Below are 20,090 nucleotides of genomic sequence, written 5' to 3'. Positions count from 1 at the left end.
GCCTCAGAAGTGTCTCCTCCTTCCCATGTCGAGTGTCACTGGCTCCCTCAGAGCCTCTGACTAAGACTCTTAACCGACTCTCAGTCTCTCTGACCTCAGCCTTTCCCCTCTCCAATTCATCTCTTATAGTCGTCAAGATAATCTCACACTCACACACAGACATCACTCCCTGGATCAAGAACCTTCAACAGCTCCCCAGTGCTCACTGAACAAAATAGAGGCCCAAGGCCCTCCACAATCTTACTCCCTTGTCTGTTAATTATTCAACAGACATTTATTAAGCACCTACTACTGCTAAGTGCTGGGGATACAAGGCAAAGGTAAGGAAGTCTCTGACTCAAGCAGCTTACATTCCATCAGAGGAGACAACACACACATGTAGAATTCTATGCAAAATAAACATCTAAATACAAGATAATGTGATGTGGAGGCACTAGCAACTGGGGGCACCCCAAAAAGCCACATGGAGAAGGTGACCTTTGACTTGAACTCTGAAAGAAACTTGGAGTTCTTTTTCTTTTGGCAATTGGGGTTACAAAGCTAGTAAGTATTAAGTGTTTGTCTGAGGTCGAATTTGAACTCAGGTCCTCCTGACTTCAGGGCCAGTGTTCTATCTGCTACGCCACCTAGCTGCCCCCAAAACTTGGTATTCTAATAGCTAATATTTATGAAGGCCTTTAAGGTTTGCAAAGTATACATACATAATATACACATATGGTATACATACACGTATACCTGTGTCTATGTGCACATATGTCTGTACACATATGGGTATGTGTGCATATATACACCTATGTATACGCGCACACGCACACACACACACACACACACACACACACACACACACATATATAACTAAGACAGAGAGAGGTGAAGTGATTTGACCAGGGTCACATAGCTACTAAGCATTTGAGACAGGATTTGAACCGAGGCCTTCCTGATTCCAGGTTCAGCACTCTCCAGCTTCTACACGACCCACCTGCCTCAAAGTCTCCCATGCTAACAGAATGGAGAAGAGGATGCATTCTAGCATGGGGACAGCAAATACAGCATTTGGCTACATTGTTAAGTTTGTGGAGGGGAGTAATGTAGAATGAGGCTGGAAAGATAGTTGGAGCCAGGTTGTTGAGGGCCTTGAATGCCAAACAGAAGTTTGTAGTTGACTAGAGGGAAACCACCGGAGTTTACTGAGTAGTGCAGTGATGTGGTCAGACTTGAAATTCTTTTTTTTTGTTGTTGTTGTTTTTGTTGTGTTTTTTTTTTCAGTTGGGCAATTGGGGTTAAATGACTTGCCCAGGGTCACACAGCTAGTAAGGGTTATGTGTCTGAGGCCAGATGTGAACTCAGGTCCTCCTGAATCCAGGGCCAGTACTCTACCCATTGTGTCACCTAGCTGCCCCCTCAGACTTGAAATTCAAGAAAAATACTGGTGATAGGGATAAGGATCAGATCTGTGATCAATCAATCAATCACATTTATTAAGCACCTTTTATGTGCCAGGCACTGTGCTAAGCACTAGAGATGCAAAAGGCAAAAGACAGTTCCTGCCCTCAAGGAGCTTATAATTTTTTTTTAATTTTTTTAAAATTTTTTTAGGCAATCGGGGTGAAGTTACTTGCCCAGGGTCATATAGCTAGTAAGTGTCAAGTGTTTGATCTGAGGCCGGATTTGAATTCAGGTCCTCCTGACTTCAGGGCCAGTGCTCTGTCCACTGCGCCACCTAGCTGCCCCTAAGGAGCTTATAATCTAATGGAGGAGAGTATGTGCAAACAAATATACACAAGGCAAGCTATATCCAGGACAAGTACGAAGTCATTAGTGAAGGGAAGGCACTGGAATTAAGAAGGGCTGGGGAAAGCTTCCAGCAGAAGATGGAATTTGAATGATGATGTCATTACTATAGCAAGTTCCCACAAGGCGAAACACCGTCCCTCCAATATCTGGTGTTAGAAAGGTGCCCAGAGCCCCGGGCAGTTAAATAATTCACCCAGGGTCACATAGTGCGGGTCAGAGGTACAAGCTGAGGCAGTCTTTCTGGCTCCAAACAATGCCAATGTGAAACAATATGGCGGAGAGACTGCAGGATCTGGGGTCAGGAAGTCCTGAGTTTGAATCTTACCTCGGACAACTAGCAGAGGATGGGCTGAGGTGGGAAGAGAAGCTTATTGCAATTGTGAGAGGGGACAGCCAGTGCTGTCATGGTCCTGTCTACTGGGGACATTCTACTCCAGTCAAACTGGGCTGCTCAGCCTTTCCTGCCTTCTCCCCTTTTCCAGCGGCAACCCTTGCACCTAGAATGGTCTCACCTCTTGGCACCCTTTTTTCAAGGCCCCACTGGAGGCCTTGTAGCCTCCCCAGCTCTGACTTCTATGAATGGAACCACCTTCCAATCTATATTACGGTTAATTGTTTACTCATTTCCCCCTCCTCCAACCAGATGAAAAGCTCTATTGAGGTAGCATGGTATACTGTAACGGACAGAGAGATTTGAAGTCAGGACAAATCCAGGTTTGAACCCTATGTTCGACACTTCCTTAGAGGAAAACACAAAACTAACACATGTTGGAGGAAGCGTGGCATGCTGGGAAGAGCTCTGGACACGAAGGCAGTATTATCCAGGCTCTGCTGTTTACGATTTGGGTGACCTTGGACAAGGGGTTTCAGTTTCCTTCGCTGGAAAATGAGGGAGAGAATTCAGTGGCCTCTCCAGTTCCTGCCAGCTCTAAATCTATGACTTATGTAGTCATAGTGAACCCCATGTCACCAAGCCTCAGTTTCTTCATCTGTAAGACAGGGATAAATATCTCTAGAGATGGTATCTATCTCACAGGGACTGTGATCCTCAAATGAGATAATGTATGCAAAGGTCTTTACAAACCATAAAATGACATATAAATGTCAATTATTACAATCATCATGATGTCCTCAAATGGCGGGAATGAGCACTGGACTTAAGTCAAAGACTGTACAAGTCCCAGGTTTGACACTTCCTAGCTGTGCAATGGTAGTCAAGTCACTTCATTGACTAAGCCTCAGCTTATATGCACATCTGTAAAATGGGTATAATCACAGGATCACAGATTTCAAGCTGGAAGGGACCTCTGAAGTCATCTAATCCAACCTTCTCTCTTGACAGAGGAGGGAAATGAGACCCAGAGAGGAAAAGTGGCTTGCCCCAGATGGAATGACAGAGTCATAGGATTCAAAACTAGACCCTCTGACATCACATCCAGAGCCCTTTCCGCTGTTCTGGGCCCAATGCCACACAGGTAGGAAGTGGCAGAGTCAGGATTTGAACGCAGTTCCTGTTACTACAAGTTCAGCGGCTCAGCTACTGTACAGGATTGCTGTGGACTCTTTGTCAACTCGAATATGCTATAGAAATGTGAGCTCCGTTGGAGACCTTTGTTCTCCCAACATGTATCATGCTCCCTTGCATACAGCAGGCACTTCATAAATGTCTGTTGAATTGAAAAGTACCCTAAAGACCATCTTGTTTCATCAAGGCCTGACATAGTCACCCTGACATACCAGAAAAGTGGTTGTCCTTGAAGACCTCCAAGGAGCTAGAGCCCGTGACCTCCAGAGGCAGCCAGTGGTGACCTCCTCTTGAGCAGCTCTGTTAGGAAGTTTCCTCCCTCCCCAAATCAGGCCTCAATCGGTCTCTTTGCATCTTCCCCCTATCAGGGTTCCTGATTCTTTTCTGAGAGGACCATCAGAACAAAGCTAATCCCTCTCCCACCAGGAAGCTCTCTCCAATTCCTTGAATGGGCCTCCCTAGACATAAGAGCCACTTTGGGCAGGTATTCAGGATGGATGCAAAGTGCAGTGAAGTTAAAGCCTCCAAAGAGGGAGGCAACTTCCTCTCTCTTGACCTCCCCCAAGCATTCCTGAGGACCAAACCCGGGGAGCCTCTCCCTAAGCAGGAGACTTGAACTTGGAGTTCAGGGATAAGGAAGATAAAAGTCCAGCTTAGTAAGCACTTTGGATAAGTCAGACAAGCAGGAGAGACAAAGGCAAAATGAAAACAGTCCTTGTCCTCCAGAAATGGGGATGGGGATGTTCACAGATCCATCAGACCACCAGTATTTACCTAGATACCCCAGTAACAGGCCCTGGAAATATCAGGAAAAACACACATAGAGAATTATATACAAACTACATACAAAATGAATATCAGGGAATCTGGGCCCTGGGAATCCAGAAAAGATAGACCAGAGAGAAACACAGGCTATACATACAAAATGGATACAGTGATCTGGGAGGCCATCACAACTGGGGGAATGAGGAAAAGCCTCCTAAAAGGTTTGCACTTTCTCCCCCACTATGTATGCATCCAAGGTGAGAAGCCCCACCCTGCCAGCTGCCCTTCCCAGGGCATCTCTCCTCCCTGAGGGGCTCCCCTAGAAAGCCTAGATCTGACTCAACAAGCTTTCCTTGCCCAGTCTGTAACCACCCCCACACAGGCTACAGGTGCCCCGTAACAGCCCTGGAGGCTATTTCATCAGAAAGAACAGCTGCCTCCCAGCCCACCCCCAAGCCCCGAGGGCCAGCAGAAAGCACCAGGGTCCAGCCAGGGGCCAACAGAGATGCACCACATAACCTGGTGCTTTGCCTCTATCCTCACGAGGCAGGCCTTGAAGGGCTCACAGGGAGCAGGAGAGGTGCAGTTCCCACAAACTCTGGATTTGGAGACCCAGGACCTGGGTTCAAATTCTAACTGCCACTTACTGCCAGTGTAACCTTGGACAAGTCATTGCACCTTAATTTCCTCATCTGACAAATGGAGGGATAGAACTTCTAAGAACTTGGAATGGCCCTTACCGGTCTAAACACATGGGCCAGAGAATAGAAGACAAGAGGGAAAGGGGGAGAGAAATAAGGTAGGAGTGAGTGGGAGAGAGGCCTGGAACCCCTCCTTCTAGGGGGGGAGGGAGGCTTCTCACTCAGTTAGATTTTGGGAGACAGGTTTAGAGAAACGCCTGGGCGATAGAGGAAAGGGTGTAACCCAGGACGCACAAGCTACTTCTGTCCGCCTCCTAAAAGGAGTGACCCCTGACCTAACCGGGAAGTTGGAGTAGGGAAAGATGTGCACATCTGGACCTGGAAGCAGCTGGGAAATTGAGGACTCCCGCCCCCCAAGCGCTGAGGAACAAGCAATCCCCTCCTCAGACAAGCGAGCCCCAGGCTGGCCTAAAGCTAAGGTCGTAGCCTACTACCAGCCGCTGGGCACCGGGACGGTGCAGGGCAAAAGTCGGGGAGAGGGGTTCCCACGGGGCGCCCCCAGTTTCGGCCTCAGCCATTCCGGGCCCAGGGCGTCCTCCCCACCCCCACCCTCTCCCTACAACTTTCCGGGACATTTTTTCCACCCGAAATTCCTGGGCCCCGCCCGCTTCCTGCCCAAGCTACGGAGCTGGGGCGGGGGTTGGCGATGGGGACTGGGGAGGGAAGCTCCCCGGACCCCCTCCTCGGCCCCTCCCCCGGCCCGCTCACCGATGCTCGGTACCGCATCCTGACCCCCTCAGGCCGTCCGCCAGGGCCGCTTCCCGCACGCAAGCACCCACTCGGCTCACCAGAGGTGTTTGGCACTGGCGGGAGGGCAAGGAGAGAGGGAGGGAGGGCAGGCGGGCGGTGTCAGCTAGGGAGGGGCTGGACCGCCCACTGCCCCCCCTCCCCCGCCCGCCCTAGAGACAGCGACCCACGAGACCCAGTGGGGTAGGAGAGAGGGGCTCCGGAGGCCAAGGCCTCTGAACCCCGGGAGGGGAGATGGGTCTGGGGGGCAACGTGACACGCGCGAGCCTCCCCACTTCCCCTCAGAGCATGGGGGAGGAGGGGCTCCCTCGTCCCAAAACCCTGGGGGCGGAGCTCACAGCCCCCCTCCCCTTTTTCTCGGCCCCTCCCCCGGGCAGGGGCTCCGCCTGAGTCAGGTTTTCCAGGAGAGCCGTAGATTCCAGGGTGGGGCGAGCTCCACACCATTTGAGGCGGAACCGGGGAGGCAGTCGAGTCTACGCGGACCAGGAATTCACTTCCGGACCCTAGTCTAGACCGCTACATTTTAGAAAGGATTGGGAAGGGGGTCGCTATATGAGTTGGGCTATTCGTCCTCAAATAGTGAAGGAAAGAAAATCTCCCTCTGGATATCCCCTTTCCCCACGTCGAGTTCAGAGAAAAAGCTAAAAATAGAAATGTCCAAATAGGGACCGGAGCGGCCGGAGCAGGGGGCGGGGACGTGTCTAGGGAGAATGACACTCCCGCCCCCAGCCAGACTCCAGACACCCTTCAATCCACAGTGGGTTGGGAGAAGGAAGAGCAGAATTCCTGGGGAGGCTCACTCGCGTTTCCCCGGGATGGGGAGATGAGGGTGGGTAGCGATTTGGGCACCCCACTGACCAGAAAGCCCAGAGTTTCAATCTAAGATTTGGCCTGAGGTCAAAGAAAGGCAGCCAGCCCTATGTGTAGCATTTAACTAGCAGCGTGACCTTGGACAAGTCATTTCTCTCGGACCCTCAGTTTCCTCATTTGTAAAATGAAGGGATTGGCCCGACCACACACACCACACACACACACACACACTCCGTCTATTCAGCTCTAACCCTCCTCCTCCGAAGCTCCCTTCACTCTCCAGAGTAACTAGTATGTTCCCCCTTCCACTTCCCCTTTTAAGTCCACAGCCACCTAAATCCCCCTCCTTCGGCAGTCTCCTAGGCCAAAAAGGAGGTGTGTATTCAGGTCCCAGCCCTCACTCAATCCTGCTGCCTTCATGCTCAGCTCCAGTTATCCCTTCAAAATCAAAACCCAAAAACGCAGCCTTCACTACAGACCCAGCCACAGTGTGCTCTGGGCTTCTTTGCTGACTTTCAGTTACCCCTCCCCCACCCCAGCCTAGGACAACAAGGGGCTCTCGGGGGACTGGGGTGATGAGAACAACAGATACAGGGCTCCCCTTAGGTGAGGCTAATTAGCAGCAGAACAACAGGCCTGGGGGAGGGAGCCCAGGTAGGCATCACTGGCCACCCAGGGATGAGTTAACTTCCAGTAGGGTGGAAATAGGTTGACAGCTGGGAGATGGGGGACAACTCCCCCAACCCCCTCCACACACATACACCAAGGGGATGGTGAGGTGATATGGAGCCAGGGGATAGAAAACGCAGCTGGGGAATGGGCGGGGCTGAGAAAGGACAGGACAGAACCAGGAAGGGGGGGGGGGAAGGAATGGTCTCATGGAGAAGGGGGATGGAACTCGCCCAGACAGCTTAGCTTAGTAAGAATTACAGGATTCAGAGGGAAGAGAGACTATACACATCACGTACTCCGAACCCACGATTTTATAAATGGGGATCGGAGGGCAAGTGATTTGTCCAAGGTCACACGGATAAACAAGAAGCAGAATTTTAATTTGAACCCAGTTCAGCTTTCATTCTCACCCACAGAACACTTCATCCGCAGTCATTTATCCCTAAGAGGCCAGGACCTGGCCTGCGCCCGATCCATCTCCCACACACACCCTTGCCCACAATCCACACATTCTCCCCCATTGCACCAGACTGGCTGACCCGGACTGGAGTGGGTGGTCCCCACAAGAGCAGCTATAGGAGTGGGGAGTCTGTAGGCTGCTTGACCCTCTACGCTCCGAAGGTAATTGCTACAAACTGGGGCACCAAAGTAGTTAATTACGGAGCCGAGGAGCCACGTGGTGGCTGGGGCTGGAGAGAAGGGGAGTCGAGAGGAAGTCAGCAAAGATCTTTAGGGGGGGGTGGAGACTTTGCCTTTTCCTGCACAAACCCAAGGGAAAGAGCCTGAACCTCTTCCCTTCCCCCAACCTAGACCCCAGTCTCTGGGCCCCGCCCCCTAGGGCTCAGACTCCTCCTCCTGAGACCACCCCGCTCCTCCCGCCTTCGTGGGCGGAGCTTCTTCCCGGGGTAGTAGGGTGGGGAGCTGGACAGAGGCGCCCGCCACAGTCCAGAAGGCAGCGGAAGCCTGGAGGACCGGTCAAACGGGGGTATGCACCGGAGAGTGGAGGAAGGAGCCCCCCCAGACCCGGCCGGTCCGGTCCTGTCTCACCCCTCCTTCCCCGCCACCTCCGCAGCCCGGCAGGTCCCAGAGCCCGCGTCAAGAGGATGGAATGAGGGGAATCCAAGGGGGAGGGGGGAACGTCACGCAGCGTTCCGCCTCCACGAGGGAGAGGGGGTAGGGGTCTGAGGACAGGGATTCCTGCTAAGGAAAGACGGGGGTGGGGTGGGATAGCACACATTCCCGGGATTCCCACCCCGACGGATCACCAGTCTCGGGAGAGGCCCAGAACCCACACCCAGGTCGTGCGCCCCCAGGTGCCACGAGGAAACTCTCGTTGGAATTTTCAGGAACTTCCCCAACACCCAAATAATAAAGTACGGACCCCAGACTGAAGAAGACGACGGGAGACCAAGTCCTCTGGGTTAGGTTCTGGCTCTCAGGCAGGCCAGGAGCCCAGGTGGCAGTGATGATAGAATGTAAGCTCAGGAGGGCAGGGAGTGAGTGCTGCTGGTGGGTTTTCGTCCTGGCCTCTCCTCTCTGCCACACAGCCGCCCCGGGCACATCTGCGGCAGCCCTCGCTGCTTCTAGTCGGTTTTGGTTGGGTAGCTCAGACACAGCAGTAGGTGGAGGGACTCTCTGGGAAGAAGAGGATGGAGGACTGTGTGGGGAAGGGATGGGGTTAGTTATCTAGAGGGCTGCTTCAGAGCTGGAGTCATCCAGGCGATCAGCAAGCATCAATTAAGCGCCTATTGTGTGCTAGGCTTTCTACATAACAGTCAAAATCTAAGCACATCTTGCTTACATTCTCAAGCTGGGGGGAGGGGGAAATAGTGTATACATATTAAGTAGAGAATAACATATAAGTACCAGGTTCAAGGGGCGGGGGGGGAGGTAGCACAGCAGCTGGAGTGACCAGGGAACGCCTTCTGCATTAGATGGTACTTGGGGAAGTCCATAGGAGGGCATCTAGTGCTATTCTAATTTTACAGACGAGAAACTGAGGACCAAAGAGCAGAAATGATTTACAAAGAGAGCAAAGAGGTGGAGGGGGATAAACTGGGGAAGTCAATTAACCTTTAGCAGCCTCAGAGGTTTCATCTGTAAAATAAAGATAATAATACCTTTCAACTCCCGGAGGATAGGGAGTGTTTTGCTATTTTCTTTTTTGCCTTTGTATTCCCAGCGTCAAGCACAGTACCTTGCACATAGGTGTTTAATGAATGCTTGTTTAATTGAATCAGATTGATCACATAAAGTACTTTGCAAAACCTAAAGTCCTATAGAAACATTTGCTGTTTATTATTTGAATTCAGGTCCTATAAGTCCAAATCTACCAATTTTCCAAGAGGGGCATTCAGGGCTCTCTTGCTTAGGGAGAGGGATCATACAGGAACTGAGATTTAGAGCTAGAAGGAGCCTCAGAGGCATCTGAGTCTGATTCTTTCATTTTACAAATGAGGACACTGAGACACAAACTGGTAAAGTGGATTTGCCTAGGGTCATATACTAGTAAGTGATTGAAGCAGGACTTGAACCCAGGTCCAAGTCCAGTGCCCTGTCCAGGAGGTACCTTTATACAGACTTTGTAAGCAGCAGCCAATTCGATAACCTCATCACCAATTAAAAGGTTTGTTTTTTTTTAAGGCAATTGGGGTTAAGTGACTTGCCCAGGGTCACACAGCTAGTAAGTGTCAAGCGTTTGGTCTGAGGCCGCATTTGAACTCAGATCCTCCTGACTTCAGGGCCGGCGCTCTATCCACTGCGACACTATCCACTGCGCCACCTAGCTGCCCCTAAAAGGTTCTTCTATCAGATCCACTACCCTATCACAGCTTTTGTCCCCCCAAAACCCCAATTCCAAGCACCAGAAAGGGCTCCAGGCGTGCTATAGTTTGTTGTTGTGAGTCATTTGGGGTTTTCTAGGCAAAGATACCAGAGTGGTTTGCCATTTCCTTCTGCAGCTCATTTTGCAGATGAGGAAACTGAGGCAACCAGGGTAAAATGACTTGCCCAGGGTCACACACAGCTAGAAAGTGAATGAGGCTGGATTTGAACTCAGGAAGATGAGTCTTCCTGGCTTCAGGCTCAGCTCTCTATTCACTTCATCACCTATGATCACCAAGGATCCTTGGATCAAAGAATATTAGAGCGGCTTCGCAGTATAGTGAAAGAACACAGGCTTTGAAGTCAGATGTGCTAGGTTCAAATCCCATTTCTGATGCTTACTGCCTTTGTGATCTGAGTTTCTCTCTGGGCCTCAGTTCCTTATCTATCAGATGAAGATGGCCTTGATGGCCTCTTTAGGCTCTAGCTCTAAAGTCCTATGATCCCAGGAATCTTAGAGCTCCTACAGCTAGATACCCTCCCAAAGCAAGAATCCTTTCCATCAGTTGCCTGATAGCTGGTTATCCAGCTTCTGGACCCTGTCATCAAAATGGAGCTGAAAGCCAAACCAGAGGACTGGGCTTGAACCCCAGCTTTGCTACTTTCCTGCCTGCTCAAACCTGCAAGTCACCCCCCCCACTCTAGGCCTCAATTTCCTTCTCTGTAAAAATGGGGGAGGGCAGGGCTGGACTCTTCCTCTTGACATGGCTTCCCAATCTGGCTCCAGCCAGCCTTTGCAGACTTGTTGCATCTTTTTCCCTTTCTGAGACTTTGCAGAGAGTCTTGGCCCCCTGCTGCTCCTCACACACAGCAGGCATCTCCCCATGCAAAGGCTGGTCCCCATGCCTGGAATGGGCTTCCTCTTGACTTCCTCCCTTAAAAGTCCTTCAAAGCTCAGCTCAAGAGCCACTTTCTACATGGGGTCTTTCTGGACTACCCCCCAAAAGCTGCTAGGGTCCCCACAATTATGTTGTGTTTATGGGTCATGTGGTTTTCCTTTGTAGAATGGGGACCGCTTGCCTCTGCATTCCCAGCACCTCAAACAGCATCTGGCACACGAGGGGCTTAAGAAATGCTTGTGATTAGACTAATGATCTCGAGATGGACAGGCAGCTGGAAACAGCATTGGGACCCAAATCAGGAGAGATGCAGACTTGATTTCTGGTGACAAACAAGCCACATAGCCCCGGCAAGCCCCAGATTCCTTCTGTGGAAAATGGAAATAATACTGTCACAGGGTTGCCGTAATGATGGTGATGAACCTGATAACATAATTATCATAATAACTAGCATTTATGGAGTTTTAAGGTTTGCAAAGCACTTTACAAATATTGTCTCATTTGATCTTTACAACAACCCTGAGAAGTAGGCGCTATTATGATCCTATTTTATAGTTGAAGAAACTGAGGCAGATAGAGGTTAAGTGACTAGCCCAGGGTCGCACAGCTAGTAAATGTCTGAGGCTGGATTTGAACTCAGGTCTTCTTGACTCCAGGTCCAGCGCTCTTTCCACTTTGGCACTTAGCTGTCTCATCAAATGAGATAATATATGTCAAAGCTCAGCACACTAGGTACAGCTAACAGCAGCTAGTATCTATTATCTTGATCAGGACATATGATTTCATCTAGTGTGGAAACTTCAGACGCAGATGAGAAATTTCTGTAACATACAGGTGTAGAGTTGCCTGGGGCATTGAGAGATGAAGTCACTTCCCCAGCTCCCAGAACATATGTTAGAAATAACACTTGAACTCAGGACTTCCTGTTTCTCTGTCCACTAAGACATACTGCTTCTCTGTTAAGGACAATAGCTAACATTTATGTAGTGCTTTATGATATATATATTTCATATATATATTTTTTCACTTCTGGATCTCAATTTCTTTGTAAAATGAGGATAATAATAATAACACCTCATACTGTTTTTTTCTGAGAATAAAATTTTATGCATATTTTATTATGTACATTATATATTTTATTTTATTTATAATTATATTTACATACACACACACACATTCCTCATTTTATAGATGAAGAAACTGAGACCCAGAAGTGAAGTGATTTACCCCTGGTCACACAGTTCCCTCCTTCCCCCAAGTTCTTCACATCTCATCTTCTCAGGATCATTTCTCATTCTCACCTCCTTTGCTCAGGTCTCTTTGCTCTCTTTGCTCAGAAGAGGTGGCTCTTCTCCTTAATAAAGTCCATCCCAAGGGCAGCTAGGTGGGGCATTGGATAGCCCTGGAGTCAGGAGGACCTGAATTTGAATCTGGCCTCAGACATGATACTTACTAGCTGTGTGACCCTGGGCAAGTCAGTTAACCCCAATTGCCCGCAAAAAAAAAAATGTAAAACCCATCCCACTTCTTGTGCCCCTGATCCCATCCCTTCTTTTCTCTTTCATCAACTGGCCCCTTTAGTCATCCCCTCTTTCTTTTTTTTTTTCCCTAATCTTCAATCTGTCTCCACCCATTGAAGGTTCCTGCCTTGCTGACATCCTTAAAACCTCTGTTATTCCTTCAAACTACTGTCCTCCTCCCTTTCACTGTCAAACTCCTAGGAAAAGCTGTCATCTGCTCTGGTTGCCTCTACTTCCTCATTTCACACTCACTTCCCAAACCCTGGCAAGCTCAGTCTGGCTTCTAACTCTACTACTTGAATGAAACTGCTCTCTAAAGATTTCTTAATTGCTAAATGCAGTAGCCTTTTCCCAGTCCTCCTCCTTCTTGACCTTTCCAAGCATGGCTTCATATTGTTAACCCCTCCCTCCACCCTCAGTTTTCCAGTCTCTGTTCTCTCTGGATTTCTTCTTCCTGTCTGATCAGGCCTCGGTCTTTCTGGCTGGATCAGCACACAGCCCAACCTTTTTAAGGGCGTATTGAAGACCTTTGCCTTGGGCCCTGTTCTCTTTACACTTTCTCTCTTAGTGATCTCATCAGTCACCACTGGTCCAATGGCTCCAACATCCACATAGCCAGCCCTCATCTCTCCTCTGCACTTGGGTCTCTCATTGAACTGCTCCTCTCGGAAGTCCCAAAGGGACACCAAACTCAACATGGCCAAAATGGGGCTCATTGTTATTTTCCTCCCCAATCTATCCCTCTTCCCAACTTCCCTGTTTCTGTCAAGGGCAATGTCATCACCATCTGCCCTTTGAGTCACTCAGATTCACACCCTGGGAGTCATTCTCACCTCCTCACTCACCCTCAGCACCCAATCTGTTGCCAAGCCTTGCTGTTTGTCTTTCATTCTCAGAAAGAACCATGACATCAGGGAGGTGATGTGAATTGCAAGTGAATTGGATTTAAGGGAGGGAGGGCGGTGCAACATCACCAGTCTGCCTCTCTCCTCTGGAGCCATTTGGGTCCAGTGGCCAGATACAGATCAGGACAACTAGAGATGGCCCAAGATGCAGTGGGAGACCTTGGCCTTTTCAAGCTAAGGCCTTTAACAGGTCTCAGTTTGACTGAGGCAATACCCATTCAGTGATTAAGTCCAGGTTACAAATAAGGCAGAGAATGGCCTTTTGTACCTAGTCAGAATTGATATCCAAATCATTTCCCCTTGTCTTCACCAACACAGCCTCCATTGCCCTCATTACCTCTTTCACAGACAATTGCAACAGCTTCCTGGTTGGTCTCCCCTACAGTCTCTCCAGCCTTTTCTCCACCTGGCTGCCCAATGACTATCACCAAAGCCAGGTCAGACCAAGTCACTCCCCCTGCCCAAGAAGCTGCTACCAGGACAGAATCAAAAATGCCTGTTTGGCATTTAAGGTTATTTGCTATCTGGTGCCAACCAACTTTTTTGGACTGATTTCACATTATTCTCCCATCATGCAATTTATACTCCAGCCAAACTCACTGACTTAGTTCCTTCCTATACACAATATCTCCTCTGCTGACTTTGCACGGTGGTCTTCTAGGTCTGGAATGCTCTGCCTGCTTACTTCTGTCTCTTAGGAGATCTAGTTCCCTTCATCTCTGAGCTGAAGTATCATCTCCTTGAAGAGGCCTTCACCGATCTCCTATTGTTTTTTTTTATTTTATTAACTTATTTTTAGTCTTCAACAATCACTTCCATAAGCTTTTGAGTTTTTAATTTTCTCCCCCTCCCTCCCTGCCTTCCTCCCCAAGACAACATGCAATCTGATATAGGCTTTACATATACATTCCTATTAAACATATTTTCACATTAGTCATGTTGTAAAGGAGAATTAGAACCAATAGGAGGAGCCACAAGAAAGAAGAAACAAAACAAAACAGAAGGAAAAGAAGAGCAAATAGTATGCTTCGTTGATCTCCTATTGTTAATAATTACTAGTAATAACGGGTAGCATTCATATAGCGCTTTAAGGTGTGTAAAGCACTATACAAATATTATCTCATTTATCCTCTTAGCAACTCTGGGAGGTTATAATCTCCATTTTACAGTTAAGGAAACTAAGACAGATAGATGTTTGTCAGCCAATAAACATTTATTAAATGCTTACTATATGCCAGGCACTGTGCTAAGTGTTGGGGGTATGAAAAGAAGCAAAAGACAATCCCATCTTTCAAGGAGCTGATAATATAATGGATTAAGGTTAAGTGACTTGTCCAGGTTCACACAGCTAGCTTCTGAGGTCTTCCTGACTCCAGGTCTAGTGCCCTATCCATGGTGCTACCTAGTGACTATTCTTGCTCCCAGAAACTACTTTGTATAGATTTTGTATCTCTGATACCAACATTTGTATCCACAATCCCAATATCTGTAAAACTGTTATTTCCTCCCCCATGGCATGTGTACTCTGTGAGAGCAAAGACTCTTTAATGGCTTATTTTGGAACCCAGCACGATGCCTGGCACATAGTAGGTACTCAAAATTGAATTCATTTGACTCCAAAAGACTCATGATGAAAAATGCTATCCATATCCAGAGAAAGAACTATGGAGTCTGAATGCAGATGGAAGCAGACTATTTGCTCTTTGTTTTTTCTTTCTTGTGGCTTTTCTCTTTTGTTCTGATTCTTCTTTTATAACATGATTAACATGGAAATATGTTTAATATGATTGTACATGTAGAGCCTATATCACATTGCTTGCTGTCTTAGAGAGGGGGGAGGGGAGGGAGAAAAAATCTGAAACTCAAAATCTTATAAAACTGAATGTTGAAAACTATCTTTACATAGAATTGGAAAAAATAAAATACATTAAGTGGATAAAAAAAGTCGAATCCATAGGATCATAGGACTGCTGACTCAAAAGGCAGACTTCCATCTACTATTTCTCATTATTATTCCCTAGTAATTAAAGTTCCTTTCAACTCTAAAACCTACCATTCCGTGACTCCTGAGTCCCCCAAAGAGGCACCTGGATTTCACTAAAGAGGAGACAAGTGACTCTTCTGACACCTTCCATCCATAGTGTAGTGGAAAGAAACTCAACCTAGTCTTGAATTTGGGACTCATGGGGCCTGAATTCAAATGCCACTTAAATGTAAGCTACAAATTCTACCAAGATTTAGCCACTTAAGCTCTCTGGGCCTCAGTTTCCTCATCTGCAAAATGAGGGGAGGCTAGTGGGTTGGATGACTCCTAAAGTCCCTTCTAGCTCTAGAACCCTAAGGTCTAGACCCCAAGCCTGATTATCACTAGTATCCACAACCTCTTAGCTTCTCCCCACCCCTACCATTTTCCCTTTGAACAGTACTGTCTCTTTCCCTATGGGATGGTTCCTCAAACATGTAATACATTAAAGCTAGAAAGTATGTTGAGAGGGTGTTATTGGACTGAATGTAGATGGTAAGGCAGGGAACAGAGGTTCCCAAACTTATTTGGCCTACTGCCCCCTTTAAAAATTACTCAGCACCTCCCTGGGTTTAGGTTAGGTTAACCCTTATTTTTATTCAACAACCCCCAATTGCATCCAAGGCTACTACCACCCCCCTGGATCATTCAAAGTATTGCTTACTTTAGGAACCTATGGCAGAGAGTAAAATAGCTCCTGAAACATGAATTCTCAGTATGAGGTAGGAACTAGGACCCACAAGTGGAAGCTGCAGGACATATTTCCCCTTGATATAGGGAAAAAGAACTACTGTCCCAAGGTAGAAGCAGCTGCCTCACAGGTAGTGAGTTTCCCCTCATTCAAAGTATTCAAGCAGAAGCTGGGATCAAACAGGGCAGCTAGGTGGTGCTGCAGTGGATAGAGCACCAAGCCTGGAAACAGGAAGACTCATCTTCGTAAGTTCAAACTCAGCCTCAAATACTGTGTAACCCTGAGCAAGTCTGTTTGCCTCAGTTTCCTCATCTGTAAAATGAGCTGGAGGAGGAAATGGCAAAGCACTCCAGTATCTCTGCCAAGAAAACCCCAAATGGGGTCAGGAAGAGCTGGACACAAATGAACCACAAGAAATCAAGTGAGATGACATACATATGGAGCTTTGCAAATCTTACAGGGCAGAGTTAAGCAAATGGCCTTCCAGTGGCACACAGGTGGCACAGTGGATAGAGCTCCAGCCCTGGATTCAGGAGGACCTGAGTTCAAATCCGACCTCAGACACATAACACTTACTAGCTGGGTGACCCTGGGCAAGTCACTTAACCCCATTGCCTAGCCAAAAAAAAAAAGAATAGAAAGATTTGACAAATTATGCAATTTAAAAAACCTTCAAAACATTATATAAATATTGTTATTACAGGGATTTTTGATCAAGTGATTGGGACTAGATTCTAGGTTCCAACCAAACTGACCTACTTGCCATTCCCACTACCTGACATTCTTCATCCCACTTCCATGCCTTTGCCCAGGCTGTACTCTATGTCTGAAATGCCTCTCTCCTTTTCTCCACCTCTTTAAATCCCCATCTCCCTTCAATATTCAACTAGAGTGAATGGAGTAGAGAGAAATGAACAAGTCATCTCTTCCCTGAGCACCCTCCCTGACTATATCTAGAGACCTTTCCTGATAACCCTGCTTGTTAGTGCTGTCTCCCCTTCTACCCCCTCAAAAATGACCTTGGATTTAATTTTGGATTGACTTCTCAGTGCACGTGTTGCTTTCCCATAATATAAGGTAAGGCTCCCGGGACAGGCGGTAGGTTTTGTTCTACCATTGTCAGCCAGTGCCTAGCACTCAGAACTAGACGCTGGGCTTGTGATTTCATTGGTATAGGGAACTCTTAGGTAGGACAACTCCCTCTACCAAAAAAATCATCACCCCTGCAACACAGAGTCTTAGTGACTTGCCTAGGGTGACACAGCAAGTATGTATGTCAGTGGAAGAGTTAAAAGATGAAATCAGGGGGAATTTTTATAGCAAAGTTAAAAGATGAAATCAGGAGGATTTTTTTTATAGTAAAGTAGGCATTCCTGCCCTCTGACTCTTTCCCCAAACCAATCCTAGCTCTTTTGACACAGCCAGTCCCCTACTATCAGAGGACGAATAATGAGAGGTCAGTGACCTTCCCCATCCCCTTCTCCAGAAGTATCTTGGTCTTATACCCAGGCCAAGAGCGCTTAGTGTTCTTCCCTCCCCTCATGCCTCTGGGTGTCTCAGAGAACAGAGATGCCTTAGTGACAGAATGTTGGAGGCACTGAGGGATGGGCAAGACAGCTGACCAGAGCTAGAGACCTCCATCTCTCTCTAGGGAGTGGAAACCTATTTGCCCTGTGGTCCAGTCCCCTCTTCAAACCCTTCTTGGACCCAGGCCAGGCCCCAGTGATAACTCCACAGGCACATTCCCTCCTCCAACATAGTTGGAAGGGGTAAATCACTGTAATCGGGGAAAGGTTAGAGGCAAGGGAACCAGCCTGTGGGTGAGGGAGGTGGTGGTGGTGGGGGGCAGAGTCAGGACCATGGAAGGAAGATGACATTGGGAAAGGATTTTACAAGTGACTGGTACCCTCTTTGTAACAGAAGTACCCAAAATATAGCACAAGAGTCTGGGTTAGAAGACATCTCTGACATTCTGGAATAGTAATAACTGACATTTATGGCTTAAATCTTAGGAAGCACTGTGCATATGAGAGAGGCTGTGGAGGATAAAGGTTAAGAAAGCTAGCAGTTGAGTTAGAAAGATCTGGGTTCCAGTCCTCCAGACACTTAACTAACTGGTTGGGTAAGTCATCTGATCTCTCAATGCACACACCAGGCAATGTTCCAAGGCTAATCAGCAAAGAAGGTGCTAACCTGCACCATCTGACATGCAGTTTCATCATCCAGAAGTTCTCCGTAGCAATAAAATCACAGGACCAAGGACTACTTCCCATCTCTTTCCATCCATTATCTCCATTCCTGTATCAACTCTGTAAGGTAGGAAGAGGGAGGGCTCCCAGTGAGGAAGCCCCCTCCCTCTACCAATGTGGATCAGCATCTTCCTGGAAAATTTCTAGTTTTAGAGAGTTGCTTGGGGCCACCAAGAGGATAATTCCATGTTGTTGAATCATTTCAGTTCTATCCAACCCTTTGTGACCCCATTTGAGGTTTCCTTGACAAAAATACTGAAGTGGTTTGCTGTTTCCTTCTCCAGCTCATTTTACAGGTGAGGAACTGAGTCAAATAGGGTTAAGTGACTCACCCAGGGTCACACAGCTAGTAAGTATCTAAGGCTGGATTTGAACTCATGCAGCACTCCACCCACTGCACCACCTAACTGTCCCATTAGTTCCATAGGGTCATAGATTTAGATCCATAAAGGGACCATAGAGGTCTTTGAGTTCCACCTCCTCAAGTAACAGTTGAGGAAACTAAGTCCCCAGGAAAGGTGAATGACTTTCCCTGGGTCACAGGGCCAGTATGGATCAGAGCCTGAACTACTCTGAAGCTTTCTATCCTTTAAGCCACCCTGTCTCCCAAGGTAGGTGCTTCAAGAAGGAAGAAAGTCAAGCTCAGAGAGATTACAGGCCAGCCAAGAAGCACCAGTGGCAGGATTCACACTTGGATCTCCCCTTTGCACCACATCTGTGGGTGGTCTGTTACTAACTAGTTGTGGGTCCATGGACAGGTCACTTAGATGTTCTGGGCTTTAGGTTCCTTCTCTGTAAGAGCTTCAATGTGTTTATTTGGTACTGAGGATGGGCAGAGCCCTGTGCAGCAGGTATTGGGGGGGCGGGGCCTGGGAGATTCAAAGTTTGAAGGGCACCAGATGAGGATGGACTCTGAGGGCCTTTCTAACTCTTATAGCCATCCCATAGTTCCCTGATTCAATGACTGGAGGGCGGAATAACTTGATGAGAAGAGCCATTGCAAGAAGCGGTGGCAGGGGAGGTGGACAGGGAGATAGAGAAGGAATAAAAAATGGAGGTAAGAGACCTGAGGAGGAAAAAAGGATGCGGAAGTTTGGCAGGAATGGGATGACTGGAAGAAACAGGGAGAGCATAGCCAGGGGGCAGGTGGGACGCTGGGAAACCAGCTTAGCCTAGCAAAGAGGGAAGACTTAGCCAGCAGATTGGAGTAGAGGAAAGAAGGATGAAGGGGAGAGCCCAAGGCTCACTGGTTTCTCAGGGAAAGGCCCCCAGGCCCCTGGCATCTCCCATATCTCCCATTTTATGGGCCAGAAAACTAAGTCTAGAAAGTGGCACTAAGTCCAACGAGTCGGGTAACCCTGAGGATCCAGCCAAGGCCCGCCTGGCAGTTGCTCAGGCAAGTGGAGGGTCTGGGTCATCGAGTCCCCAGCCCGGGGTAGGACGGGCAGTCCGCCACACCCCACCCCACCCCACCCCGTGGCCTGCCCCGCGCACTTTCCCCTACATTGGCGGGCGAGGAGGCGCGCCCCACCACCCCCGCTCCCGCCAGCTCCCGCCCTGCCCACCCTGCACCCAGCCGTCGCTGCCCCAGCCCGCGTGGCTGCTCCCTCGGCGCAGCCCCTGGCCGGAAGTTCCCCACGATCACCTGCAGCCCCCCGGCCCCGGCCCCAGCGAGCCCGCTCCCCCCTGTGCCTCGTACCCACCCGGCTGTTGCGGCTGGCTGGCAGCGGCGGGCGGCGAGGTCCGGCTCCGGGGCGAGGTTGGGACTGGGGGCCGCCGCAGTGTCCTGCAGCTCGGGCGCCCGGCTCCGAGAGTCAGCGGCCCGGCCACTCCCCCAGCCAGGGCCCGGCGGCGGCGGGGGACAGCCGCTCTCCGCCTGGCGTCATCCCGGCCAGCTCCCCGGGATCCGCGAGCTGGCGCGCGCGCGCACACACACACACTCACACACACATACACACACGCCCAC

At 48.9% G+C, this 20,090-nt stretch overlaps 1 protein-coding gene across 3 annotated transcripts in view; it reads right to left on the bottom strand.

Annotated features, from left to right (window-relative positions):
* MYO1C (myosin IC) overlaps window positions 1-20,090 on the bottom strand; it is a 45,249-nt gene that overhangs the window by 23,693 nt on the left and 1,466 nt on the right. The window contains exon 1 of one of the 3 annotated variants that reach the window (XM_021007015.2): window positions 19,828-20,083. The exons of 1 other annotated variant lie outside the window; for it this stretch is intronic. Coding sequence is in view for 1 of the 2 variants with exons in the window: in XM_021007014.2 (XP_020862673.1) it covers window positions 5,494-5,511 (18 nt within the window). In the remaining variant the exon portion in view is untranslated. Of the gene's footprint in view, window positions 1-5,493; window positions 5,632-19,827; window positions 20,084-20,090 lie in introns of those variants that run through there. One more of the 3 variants, XM_021007014.2, reaches the window with a different exon arrangement.

This window comes from Phascolarctos cinereus, unplaced genomic scaffold (assembly GCF_003287225.1).
Source record: "Phascolarctos cinereus isolate Bilbo 61053 unplaced genomic scaffold, phaCin_HiC Scaffold_5;HRSCAF=322, whole genome shotgun sequence".
NCBI lineage: Eukaryota > Metazoa > Chordata > Mammalia > Diprotodontia > Phascolarctidae > Phascolarctos > Phascolarctos cinereus.
This window is presented reverse-complemented; position numbering and strand designations above follow the sequence as displayed.